At 29.2% G+C, this 13925-nt stretch overlaps 3 protein-coding genes across 4 annotated transcripts in view; all 3 read right to left on the bottom strand.

The window, feature by feature from the left end:
• The window catches only part of LOC103570678 (protein Skeletor, isoforms B/C), a 61509-nt gene that overhangs the window by 26811 nt on the left and 20773 nt on the right, over positions 1-13925 (bottom strand). The gene's annotated exons all lie outside the window — the stretch shown is intronic.
• On the bottom strand, positions 3727-7867 carry LOC103570674 (uncharacterized). Its single transcript, XM_008548496.2, has 8 exons — positions 7782-7867; positions 7056-7708; positions 6746-6890; positions 6520-6666; positions 6194-6369; positions 5659-5855; positions 5223-5579; positions 3727-5121 (listed from the first exon to the last, which is right to left on the bottom strand). Exons 2-8 carry the CDS (start codon positions 7668-7670, stop codon positions 4794-4796), a joined length of 1965 nt encoding a protein of 654 aa, XP_008546718.1. The 5' UTR covers positions 7671-7708; positions 7782-7867; the 3' UTR covers positions 3727-4793.
• LOC103570675 (uncharacterized) lies at positions 9413-13917 on the bottom strand. Of its 2 annotated transcripts, none has more exons than XM_008548498.3 (8): positions 13420-13917; positions 12716-13311; positions 11863-12007; positions 11632-11781; positions 11299-11474; positions 10659-10855; positions 10230-10586; positions 9413-10130 (listed from the first exon to the last, which is right to left on the bottom strand). In XM_008548498.3, exons 2-8 carry the CDS (start codon positions 13298-13300, stop codon positions 9809-9811), a joined length of 1932 nt encoding a protein of 643 aa, XP_008546720.1. In that variant the 5' UTR covers positions 13301-13311; positions 13420-13917; the 3' UTR covers positions 9413-9808. The 2 variants fall into 2 exon arrangements, with proteins under 2 accessions (XP_008546720.1, XP_008546719.1); XM_008548497.3 differs by having other exon boundaries at positions 12716-13344; positions 13420-13916.

Here is a 13925-nt window from a genome sequence, read left to right as displayed (position 1 = left end):
TTATTAAAAATGAATCGTTTATAATTGTTTTGAATCATTTCAAATTGTGTTAAATTTTTTTTTTTTAATCAGGGTTAAATAATCAGGGCGCAAAAAATGAGTTATATTATGTATATATATATTTTTTCAAATTTCCTACAAAATGATTATTTTCATTTTTACTGTAAATTTCGTTGTTTAGTCACCATTAACTAAAATTCCAAATTATCATTAGAAAAATGACTTTCAGAACCAATATAGAAAAAACAATTAGACGCAATAAAATCACTATGAAAACTTTTGAAGAGCATTAAAGTGTCTATAAAATGCCGCAAACAGCGACCTGGTAACTTGAAACGCGGCTGAGCATTCTAGAGAATTCAAAAAAAAAAAAAAAAAAAAAAATAGATTCCTGTGGGTTTTAAATGGAAAAACTTCAAAATCAAAATAATAGTACTTTGAAATAAGATAAAGGACTAAAAGTTTTAGAACTTTTGGTTTTGATTTATATATATATATATATATATCGATGTTTTGCTGTAGGAGTGAAGAAAAAATGTCCAAAACGAATGACCCTAATCTATATATTTAAAGGCAAAAGATCTATTACCGTGCAATGAATTGTTTCAAGACATTCTGATGAAAATGGCACATGATAATTTGCGAAGCCTGGACAATCATATTCAGGTCTATCATCATATATATTATCGAAGGGCATGATACAGCCCGGAATGTGTAGTGTTACATAGTTTTTTATACGAATATGATTTTCACCTAATTAATTGAAAAATAGTTTAAAAAAATAATACCCAACTAAAATTATAAGTTAATTCTTTTTAACCTTCTTTCCATGTTGTAGGATCACAATTGATAGACGATTTGAAATTTATATTATTAATCAAATTCAAATGATGTTTCACCGATTCAGTTATCTCAACAACAGATTATTTATAAATATTGAGATACTCATGTTGTCTGTTTTTATTGAAAGCTACAAATGTAGTTTATTATACCTTAAATCAGTAGTAGTAGTAATGATACACTGCAGAAAATCAGGAGTAAATACAGATTGTATTTAAATCCGAATTAATTTCGTCACTCGGAGTTCCGTAATTTTGAAAATAAATCTATCCACAGGCAGATGAATAGGGAATTTTTTCCGCGTGGATCGATTTCGGAGTTTTAACACCTAAATAAATTTATATCTCGTAGAAATAACTTTTTTAAGAAAAATATAATTATTTTAATAAATATTTGGTACTAAACTCGAATTTCATATTTTACATAGTAAAAACATTTAATGATTTGGTGAAATTCACTCCGAGGGTAATAGATAAATAAAAAAATCATACACTCCGCGAAAACTCTCCTTTAGAGCGAATTTTACCCCGAAAAGAAATGAATAAATAAAAAATCGTCTACTCCGCGTTCACTACACTGTGAAAAATTTCCAACAAATTTTACTATGGGTGCATTGTAACCCCGGACCATAAGAAAACTGGCGCAAAATTTACAAGTGTCCCATAGTAAACGCTATGCGCAGATGACACGATTGGGACCTATGCGCATAAGTTTACTATGGGACGCTTGTAAATTTTGTACCAGTTTTCTTATGGTCCGGGGTTACAATGAACCCATAGTAAAATTTAATGGGAATTTTTCACAGTGTACAGATTCACTCCACAAATTTTTTACAGTGTAATTATTCAGTGATTAAAATATAGATACACGGAAAAAAAATTCCACTAAAATTTACGATGTTAACATCGTAATCGTGCACAGAACTTTCATAGGCATCAATTTTTAAATGTTTTATTTCAAAATTTACTATAGTCTTTGTTAAAATTACGATGCTAATACTAAAGAATATAACCTACATCGTAATTTTAACAAAGACTATAGTGACTTTTCAAATAAGACATTTAAAAATTGACGCCAATGAAAGTCTAGTTCACAGTTACGATGTTAACATCGTAAAATTTTAGTGGAATTTTGTTTCCGTGTATAATTACTTGGGTCCGTCGATTTTAGTTTACGATACTCATAAGCCATTATAATCATAGTGTACCCTTGGGTGACAGTTCCTACAATATATTTATAAAAATTGTATAGTTTGTCATAAGCAGAAATATCATTACAATCTCGATGATACTTTTTCTAAAATAAAAATAAAAGATATCAAAATCATTTGAATAACCGTCGAAAAATTATAAAATTTTATCACCTCATTTTTCGAATAAGCGATAGCTATTTCAAAAATATTCTTTCCTGCATAAAAATGATTTCTAGTAGCCAACCTGGTGGCCTTTAAAATATCCGTCAGTTTATCTTTCAAGTCATCGTTATCAATAATTGAGGAAATATATGTATCGATTGATTCATGACGATAGTTTTGTAATTGATGATAAATTCTTGAAAAATCATTTTTATATCTAGTCTCAATTATACTTAATTTGTTATTTATATCTAACATGTAGTTCATATCTTCTCTCAAAGCTGTTTCCGTAATAACACGGATGGCATTTACGTTCACGACAGAAGTTAAATTTCTAACTTGGTCTTTCACATCGTCTATCTTCAAACATACGTTGTAGATATCGTTTAGTTTAGTCCTTACTTTGTCTTGAAATACTTGATCGCTGTCGTCATTTTTTATTAAATCAATAAGACCATCCATACCAGTAACTAGTGTAGTAATGTCGTTAATTATATTAACTACACTTCTCACTTGTGACACTGGGTTCGGCACCGAACTGACGTTATCAATCAATGATGTCAAACAAATAATCAGAAAAATCGATGATCCTAATCTTAAATTCATCTTAACTATTTTTATTTAATATTTCGAGGATTATTGGTCTATAGTAATAAATGAAATAATAAATATATCGTTGAAATTAATATCAGAATTTTGTTTACCCGCGGAGATCGACACCAGAATAGAACATTTTTTACAATGAATTTTATTTTGATAAGCCCTGACTTTTATATCCGCAATTTAAAAATCGTCATAAAAACTTGTTTTTTGACCACTATTATATGAGAAAGTTTTATGCTGGTCTAGACATGTTACAATTTCAAAGTAATCAAGCATATAAAAATAGCATGATAACTCAATCACTGTCGATACTTCGATTAGAAACTCAATAACAAATTTTTGTTTTTCTCTTTGGTTATCATTCGAATAGGTCATGTGTCAGATGTTTCCGAATACTTCGCGTAGCTCCAATTTAACTTTTTTAACGGATTGTATTTCTGGCGATTTCTTCTGAAGACAAGAGTGTTGAGTGAAGAGTTAACCCGTTACTGTCTTTGATCATCGATTTCTTAGCGCCAATAATGCTACAGCAAATCGAAAAGGGGTTTTTGAAAATTTCAATAAATTTTCGAGAAAATTTTGTGGCAAATATATTATATGCCCCAAATTCTGGGCCGTGTTAATTAGTGTCACTTTTTCATAGCAAATGAATCCGCTTCAAACATAAAAGGTGTTAAAGAAATGCAACAGTTTTTTGTATTTTGATAGCATACATTTATTATTCATGAACATTATTTTGAAATACTTATTACATAGTTATTAATTGCACACAGATTTTTTAGAAAAACATCAAAAAATTTGGTGTTGCAACGACATCTTAAGCATCTCAATTCTCACTTTGTGCATTGAACGAGTGGTACTAAATATGTATGCTATTGAATGCTATATTTCACAATGCGCATGGTAAAAATAAATATGTGCACTATATGTCATCGCAATGTCGAACTTTCTGTATGATTTTTATTGTAAAATTATCTGCGTGTTTACAAAACTTAGGTACACTGACAAAAAATTTCTCTTCGGACAATTAAATTGGTTTTGTTAAATTCTGTTAAATTAACATTTAATTGGGACAACTAAATTTTATTACGTTAACAAAATCTATTTTAAGATTTTTAATAAATGATTTAATAGACTCTATTTGGTTGACGTTAATATTTCTCTTGCTACGATACTAAAATCATTTAGTAAAGTTAAGAAAATATTTAATTGATAGACAACTAAATCATTTTATGGTGCTAACAAACTCAAATATCAAAGCAAAATATCATTATGTTAACTCTAATAAATATTATTTAAACACAAAAAAATATATTCATTTAGAATAAAGATATATATTTGTTTGATGTTAATAAATATATATTGAAACATAATGATAATTGATTTAAAAAGTTATGGTACTAGGCAGCAGAGGCGGGAGTAGTTAGGTGCTCGCCACTAGATCGCGCCCACCTTTTGTAGTGTCCCTGGTAAGAAACTTATTGCAGAATTATTTTATTCACAACTCAAAGCATTTGTGAGACGTGTAACTTGCTGCTTTTTTGATAGTAATATAGCGGTAGCCCGTATTACACTATGACATTCATGTTTAATATAAATGTTTTCCTGAGTAATGTTTATCATAGTACTAAAAAAAGTATGTGGCAAAAAAATAAATTATTTTTCTGAATATGCATTTATTTGATTGTTCAATAAATATTCTGTCATTTTAAAATGATATTTAATTATTATTAATGACTCATTCTCTAAGGCTCACTAATATATTTCATAATGACTACTTTATAAGCTCTACAGGTAATCAATTTGACTTTATGCTTGCTACTTAACGTGTAGTTATCTTTACTAAATATTTTGTAGTCTCTAATAATTTTTTTTGTTGGTGGATTATAAAATATTTAGTTAAAACAACCAATATATGATTCGCAATGGGCAATCAAACTATTTAGTTGTCATAACTAAAATTTAGTTGTCAGAAGAAAATTTTTTTAGTGCTCAACTAATAAATGCTTGAAGATGTAATATCTAGATTATTAGCATAGTTTCCGCTAATGAAATGTACATATTTTGGGGAAATATGTTTGAAAGCCAAAAATCCAGCGTAGCCAGGTTGACCCTTGTAAAATAACCCAACCCCGCCCAGTGGTGCTGGATGCAATAAACTAACGGGTTGCATGTCCAAAAATGGCACTACTGCCATACTTTGATATTTGTATGACTCTCTGGATTCTGTCAATTCGATGTAATGTCTTCCCGATTCACTCATTTCGTAAGTTTGATTCTTTATTTCCAAAGGTGTAGTGAGTAAGAATAAATCTATTTTCTCTCTTCAGTGGAGAAGAAATTAAAAAAATTTAAATGAAAATTCCAACATAAAAAAAAAAATTGAATTATATTTATCATGGGCTCAGAATGAACTTTACTGTACCTCTGAATTCCGGTATATTGCGGATAACGCAAACTAGTTTGGCCACTGATAATTCGATTATTGGAATCATACATTTCAGTTCCCTGAAGTACTAACGACAAACGGTTATCTTGCAATTTTTCGAACTTCATTCCTGTCACGAATTGTCCGTCAGGTAATACAATATCGTCCAGATTAAACGATCTCAATAATGCAGAAAGCACAACATAGTTTGGATGATTTTCTCTTGTGTAACGTCTATCATCTGTATTCCATCTAAGAGTTCTGGGATCAACTTGACCGTTAATAAACACCCCACATTGAATTTCGATGCTAATTATACCCTCTTGAACATGGAATCGCGTATTTGTTACAACTCTGGCAACGAAAAACAATTTATAATAGAAAAAAAAAAACTAATGACTTTGCAAACAAAAAAGAAAAAAATCAGTCTTACTCATTTCTTTTACTGTTGCATGTTTGTAATAATAAACTCAATTTACGAACACTTAGGATAGGATCTGAACTTTCATCAGAATAACAACGCTGTTCTAATGGTGTGTAACGACCTAACGCACATTTTCTCTCCAAAACCCGGGTTGCATGGTCTGTGAACTCTGAATATGCAGAAGACTCGGAGGTTGGGGTGAATGGCTGAAATTTTTAATTTTATACGAATTGATATATTAAATGATAGCTACTCCCATTAGAAGTTATAACTATAAACTTTCCCTGAAAAAAACTGTTTTCAAATATCTGAGTGTTCTCATCCTCCTGAGAAAATTATTTGTTTAATCTTAGTAAAAATGTACATCAACCAAGAATGTTTTCTTAAAATAAGTATACTAATTATTCAGTCAAGGCAATAGTACTCGGTTGGAGTATATTTTTACTGATTAAACAAATATTTACTCGGGAGGATAAAAACACGCAGATACCTGAAAACAGTCTTTTTTTGTTCAGTGTGTAAAGTGCTCACATCAAAAACTTACACTTGAACAATATTTAGTCGCAATAAGTTCTGGGATAGCCCAATCTCCATATTCTGCAAAACCTTTACATTCGTATTCTATTCCTCTCCTATCAGGTTCGTTGTGCATGAAACCGTAATGAGGAGTCGTAGGTGTTCTTACTGACACATAATTTTTGATACGAATATAATTTACTCCTAATAGATGTTCAAAAAAAATAACAGAATTAGTAACGAGCACATTAATTTCATTAAAAAATTACAAATCGATACAACAAAGAGCAGCACAATATTTATCCACGCAGCAGACTTTGTTCATTCCGATTCTTATTTTGAAATATATATAACCTTTCCATGGTTGGGGATCGCAAGAAATCGATGATTTGAAATTTGCGTTGTCATTTAACTCCAAATAATGCTGCACCGATTCGGTTATTTTTATTATAGCTTCTTTATACAAATTGAAGTAGATAAGCTGTTTATTTCTATTGAAGTCTATAAGTAAATTTAATTAGTTTATTTATATCTATAGTAGTATTGATGATTATTTTTCGATTTAAATAGTCATAATTACTTGGATCATTCGAGTGTAATTTACGATACTGATAAGCCATTATAATCATAGTGTAGCCTTGGGTGACAGTTGCTATTACATATTTATAGAAGTTGTATAGTTTATCGTATGCAGAAATACTATTACAATCACGGTGATGATATTTCTAAAGTAACAAAAAAATATGCATATAAATATGATTTTCGTTACTCTAACGAAATGATGCACGTTGCAAAAAATCGGAAGTGAATTCGAGTAATCACGGATTTTATTTAACTCCAGATTTAATCCGCGTTCACTCCACAAATTTTTTACAGTATAGTCTTATTACCTCATTTTTAGAATTAGCGACAGCTATTGCAAAAATATTCTTTCTTGCAAAGGCAGAAGGATCCTCTGCTTCAGTTAACTTAGTAGCTTTCAAAATGTCTATTAATAAAACTTTCAAGTCGTTATTATCAAGCATGGCAGAAACATAATTATCGATCGTTTCATTACCGAAGTTTTTCATTCCTTGATAGATATCATTAAAATCATTTTCATAAAGATTCCCAATTATATTCAATTTGCCATCAATTTCTAACATGTAACTCATATCAATTTCCAAATTTATTTCCGAAATAACTTGGGTGGCACCTGTGCTTACAGCATAGTTCACACTTTGAACTTGCTTTTTAACGTCATCTATCTTCAAACACGCTTTATAGATGTTGTCAAGTTGATCCGTTACTTTTTTTTGAAACACTTCATTGCTATCGTCATTTTGTATCAACTTAATAAGACTATCCATACCGGTAAATAGTGTGGTAATATCGTTTATTACACTTACTAAACTTCTTACTTGTTTTATTGGAGTCGGTACCGATTTAACGTTAGCAAATAGTAATGACAAGCAACTAAACAGAAACATCGATCGAATGATCGATGTTCTAAATTTTGGACCCATCTTAACGAATATGAATTTGCGCGTCAAAAATTTTTAATCTATAATTGTTATTCAAATAATAAATGTATTGTCGAAATAAATTATTTTAAAAAATTTGATAATTTTTCTTACTTATAAAGATTGATAACCAAGTCAAATATACTTCACAATACATCCATTTCAAAAAATTCAGAATTTATATAGTCGACAAACTTCAAAATGACCGTGAAAAGTTTTTTCCCCGACCAATCAACCGTAAAAACGTCAACAAAATTTAACAATTCCGCCCTGAGCCTGGGATTTTTGTTTTGAATTTTTTTTTTTTTGATAAGAACAACAAAAAAGTTTTAATACTTAAATACAATCGTAATGATTATTCTTTTATTAATTGTGAAGCTTCATATGCTATTAATTAAATTAATAGCTCTTAATAGATATAGATTAGATAAATTAACAAAAGTACTTAATTATTATTTAATTAGTAGCCGTACGAATATTGATAAAGACAACGAACAAAAGAAAAAAAAATTATTATATTAAGGTTCGACCTTATAAAATACTTGAAAAAACAAGCAAAAATAAATTTTGAGGAAGATTGATGATGCCCGCTACACTTAAATTATTTGCTTAAAATCTCAGTTATGCTCAAGTAATATAACCATATTTGTGCGCATTGATCTCAGTATTATGAATATTGAAATTAACTTTTTTTTTGTAATACAGAAACCATTAGACGTTAACCAATAAAGTTAAAGAAAAAATTAATCATTTATTACAAATTTTTATTGATGGCATCTCATTGAGATATCGACCAGTTTTCGAATAATTTCAGTGTCAATTGATGCTATGACCTGAAATTTAGCTTTTATTTGATTCTTTAACAGTTACAATCATATTTTTTGAGGAGTTCACCAAAAGAAGAGAATCCATCATTTAAATATTTTAGGAACTAAAAACCTAAAATTAATTAACTTAAGGAAGCAAAAAGATGATTTTTAGTTTACTATCTTAAAGACAGTAAGTTCATCAATGATGAATGTACATAATCGTATGATCAAACACCACAGTCACGGTATCCTATGAATGAATTGACTAATTTAGATTGATTTTAATTAAGGTGTGCGAATAGTTGAACTTACGAATTATTCGTAACGACTCGAATCAAACAATTCGAATTATTCGTAAATTTTCGAAAAATTCGAAACTTTTCGAATGATTCGTAAAATTTCGAATAGTTCGAAATTTTACGACTAATTCGTAAAGCTTTGAACATATCGAAAATTTACGAATAATTCGAAAATTTTCTTTGAAATGACTCAAAATTGTAATTTATTGTAATAATAAATAAATTAAATAAAGCTGATCAAAATTTCTCGATTAAAATCGAGTAATTTTAAAAGTTACAAAGAATTCTAAATCCTTTGGATAGTAAGAAAAATGGTAATAATTTGAACAGTTTCGGATAATTCGATTTCATCAAATTATTTGTTTTGGTTCGACCATGATTTCCACACCATAATTTTAATTTTTAAATTATAATAAATTACATTCATTGTATAAGTTGAATATTTGAAGTGCGCATCTTTTTTTTTTCTAAATTTGTTTGTTAAATATTTTAAATTAATCATAAGTTACTTGAACAATTGATTTCCTATGTAGACCAATATCCATGGATAACGAAATTAGAAAATAGCGCCTGTCAGAAAAATTTATTGACTTGATATACTAAGGGAAAGGCGTTAAAAAAATAAGACGATTTGTTTTTATATTTTTAAAGCATACTATTTTAATGATGTATAAGTTTAACATGATCATGAAAAATTAACCATTGCACACTTAATTTCAATACAGTAAAGGCATTTAATTATCATTTCGATTTTCAACACATGCTCAGTACCAATGATATTCTATATAAATGCTATCGAATTCTATCATTCACAATGACATTTTTCGGAAATCGATAACTTGAGTATGAAAAGTGATAAAAAGCTGAAAAATTAAATTAAGACTTTATCAATCAAACCCAAAAATTAATAAAAGAATTAAAAGTGTTCAAAAAAAAAGTTGTCAATTTGACAAAGCGTGACCTATAAATATATGTAAATTATAGTATACCAATTATAGTCAACTACATATAGAAAAATCGTAATATTTTATAATTAAGCAGGTGATGTATTCGCCAATTTTTCGGCATAATTTTCACTAATAAAATGCACATATTTTGGGGAAATATGTTTGAAAGCCAAAAATCCAGCGTAGCCAGGTTGACTCTTGTAAAATAAGCCAAGTCCGCCTAGTGGTGCTGCACGCCATAAACTAACAGGTTGCATGTCCAAAAATGGCACTATCGCAATACTTTGATATGTATATGACTCTTTGGATTCTGTCAGTTCGATGTAATGTCTTCCCGATTCACTCATTTCGTAAGTTTGATTCTTCATTTCCAAAGGTGTAGTGAGTAAGAATAAATCTATTTTCTCTCTTCAGTGAAGAAGAAATGAAAAAAATTAAAATGACAATTCCAACATAAAAAAAAATTAGATTATATTCATCATAGGCTCGGAATGAGCTTTACTTTACCTCGAATTTCCAGTATTTTGTGGAAAACGCAAACTAGTTTGACCACTGATAATTCGATTATTAGAATCATACATTTCAGTTCCCTGAATTACTAACGACAAACGGTTATCATCCAATTTTTCAAACTTCATTCCCGTCACGAATTCTCCTTCAGGTAATACAATATCGTCCAAGTTGAACGATCTCAATAATGCAGAAAGCACAACATAGTTTGGATGATTTTCTCTTGTGTAACGTCTATCATCTGTATTCCATCTTAGAGTATCAGAATCAACTTTCCCATTGACAAACGTTCCACATTGAACTTCAATGCTAATTATACCTTCTTGAACATGAAATCGCGCATTTGTCACAACTCTGGCAATGAAAAACAGTTTATGATAGAAAAAAAACTAGTGACTTTTCAAACAAAAAAAATTAGTATCTTACTCATTTATTTCAGTTTTGCATGTTTGTAATGATAAACTCAATTTACGAACACTCAGGATGGGATCCGAGTTTCGATCATAAAAACAATGATCCTTTAATACCGAGTCAGAACCTAAAGCACATTTTCTCTCCATTATTCGCGTTGCATAGTCTGTGAATTCTGAAAATGATGAATACTGGGTGGATGGAGAGAATGGCTGAAATTTATAATTTTACATGCATTGACGAATTGAGTGATGACTAAACACATTAGTAGTAATAAATATGTATATATATATATAAATATAGTAATTCCAATATGTCGTATCCAACATTTGGAATATTTTGCAAGAGACGATAAAAACGTTTCACGGTCGGCAAAGAAAAATGTATTATGTTTACATTGTTATAACCTACAAATTTATTTCCATGTTTTCATAAAATACAGGCATTTGTAGTGAATAAATAATTTTGAATTATATGTTGTAAAAAGAGTCACAAATTATGCATCATTGCCTTTTTACTCGTGTCGTTAATTGCTTCTTTAAAATTAATTTATAATCAAAAATCTTAAGCGTGACTGAACTTATACGAATGTGGGATACGACATATTAGAATGGCAGTATCGATGTATACATATATATTCACATCAAAAACTTACACTTGTACAATGTTTAGTCGCAATGAGTTCTTGTACAGCCGAATCAGCATATTCTGCAAAATTTGGGCACTCGTATTCAATTCCTCTCTTATCAGGTTCTGAGTTTATGAAACCATAATGAGGAGTGGTAGACGTTCTAACCGATACATAGTTTTTAATACGAATATAATTCTCTCCTAATAGTAGACGTTAAAAAAAATATAACAGAATTATTAACAAGAACATCAATTGTATTAAAAAATTACCGATTGGTTCAACAAAGAGGTAGCAAAAATATTTATCTTTGCAACACACTTTGCTGATTCCGATTTTTGATTATAAAATATGTATAACCTTCTTTCCATGATTGAGGATCACAAGAAATTGATGATTTAAAATTTATGTTGTCATTTGAATTCAAATATTGCTGTACGGATTTAGTTATATGAATCATAGCTTTCTTATACTTGTTGAGATATAAAATTTGTTTATTTCTGTAGAAGTCTATGAAAAGAATTAATTTTTTCATTTTAATTTATAGCAGTATTGATAATTATTTTCCGATTAAAATATAAACATAATTACTTGGATCACCTAAGTGTAGCTTATGATACTGATAAGACAATATAATCATAGTATAACCTTTGGTGATCGTTTTTGCTACCCATGTATAATAATAGTATAGTCTATCGTAAGCAGAAATATCATTACAATCAAGATGATAATTTTTCTAAAACAATAAACATATATATATTAGACTAATTCAAATAAATTGACTATTTTTTTTAAACCCCCTGTTATATAGTTACAGGGAGGTGAAACAAGATGTCTGTTAAAAGATGAGATTTTAGTATGGATATTTAGAAGTCGCTCGCTGCAATTTTCTATTTCCCATTTATATAACACGGGAAAAAAAATTTTAAGTTTGGAATTTTATACCTTGGTGATGGCTCATTGTACAGATATACTCAGGATATAACTTTGTAGAGAATTAAACGCTCTACAACAAAAGACTTATCATTTTTTGATAAATTCATCTGTTCAAAAGTTATTGGAGCTTGAAGTTAAATTCATAATAAATTTCGAGATATTTTTTTTCCGACAAAACTATCAGATTTATCACAAAATTTCATGGGATCTTTTTTGTGGACAATTTTACTTCCTACAAATTATCACAAATAAAGTTTTTTAAAATTCTGCATTGTTTTCTAGTTATTTCCATTTTAATGGCCATGTTATTCAAATGGGAAATAAAAAATTGCGATAAGCGACCTCTGAATATCGATATGAAGAGTTTATCTTTTAACAGGCGACTTATTTCACCTATCTGCAACTATTTAATAGGCGATTCCGAGAAAAAAATAGCCGATTTTATAAATCAGTCTAATATATTCATAACAATTCTCATTACAGTAGTAAAATAATGCAGTCATATTACCTTGTATTTTAAATAGGCAACAGTTATTTCGAAAATATCTCTTATAGTAACGGTAATAGTCAACCCAGTAGCTTCTAAAATCTCCGCTATTCTATTTTCGATGTCGCCGTTATCAGTGATTGAGGAAGTAGATTCTTTAATAGATCCATAAGGATCATTGTTAATGTAATCATAATCAGTCAAAAAAAGTTTATATAAATCCTCCATTGTATGCAATTTATTATCAATTTTTGACACGTAGTTCATATCTTCTAACAAAGAAAATTCCATCGGAGGATCAGGTTTTGCCTCCATTACACGAGTCCTATTTATAACTTTTTCCACTTCTATTTTCAAACTCGTGTTGTAGATATCGTTGAGTTTATCTGTCACTTTTTTTTTAAATACCTCATCGCTATCGTCATTTTTGATTAAATCAATAAGATCTTGCATACCGTTTACAAATGTGGTAAATTCATTAATTATATCAACACTTTTCACTTGTGTCACTGGATTTGATACCGATTTAACGTTTGCAATCAACAATGTCCAACAACTAATTAGGAATATCGATCGAATGATCGATGGTCCAAATTTTGAATCCATCTTAACTGATGCTAGATATAAATTTCATTCAAAAAGATTTTAATCTATAATTGGAATTGAAATAATGAATATATACAGTGAAAATGAATTATAAAAATAAAGTTACTAATATTTCTTACCTATCTAAACTGGTAACGGAGTCGAGTATTTGTTAGAATGAATTCAATTTTGATCAACTCCGATTTATGTACCCAAAATCTTATAATAGTAATATAAATTTATCGTTTTTCAACCAATAAAGCAGAAGAGCGCGAAAGAAATTTCGTAATAGCGCCTCAAGTTTCAGAGTTTTTTTTTTCTTTCTATTTTTTCTCGACGAGAACTAAACAGAGAAACATCAACACAAAACCAAATCCCCGTTGCGATGATACGCTGTTACGAAATATAGAAAGTGTGTGTTGACTAGATGTAGTCAATATAGTTATCAGCTCGGAGAAAAAAATAAAAATAATGAGAATAACAAATAGGAAATGTATAGATAAAATACGTCCGCTTGTTCTATTATTAGTAATGGTTTTTATGGCGCTATGAAGATTCAATTTTTACGCAAAAAGTGGAAATAAGTATACTGGAATTAACGAATGAATAACTATTTTTGTCATAACACATTACAATATAGGTAAAT

Source organism: Microplitis demolitor, chromosome 10 (assembly GCF_026212275.2).
Source record: "Microplitis demolitor isolate Queensland-Clemson2020A chromosome 10, iyMicDemo2.1a, whole genome shotgun sequence".
NCBI classification, from domain to species: Eukaryota; Metazoa; Arthropoda; class Insecta; order Hymenoptera; family Braconidae; genus Microplitis; species Microplitis demolitor.
The sequence above is the reverse complement of the archived record's forward strand: the minus strand, read 5'-3'. Positions and strand labels throughout refer to the sequence as shown.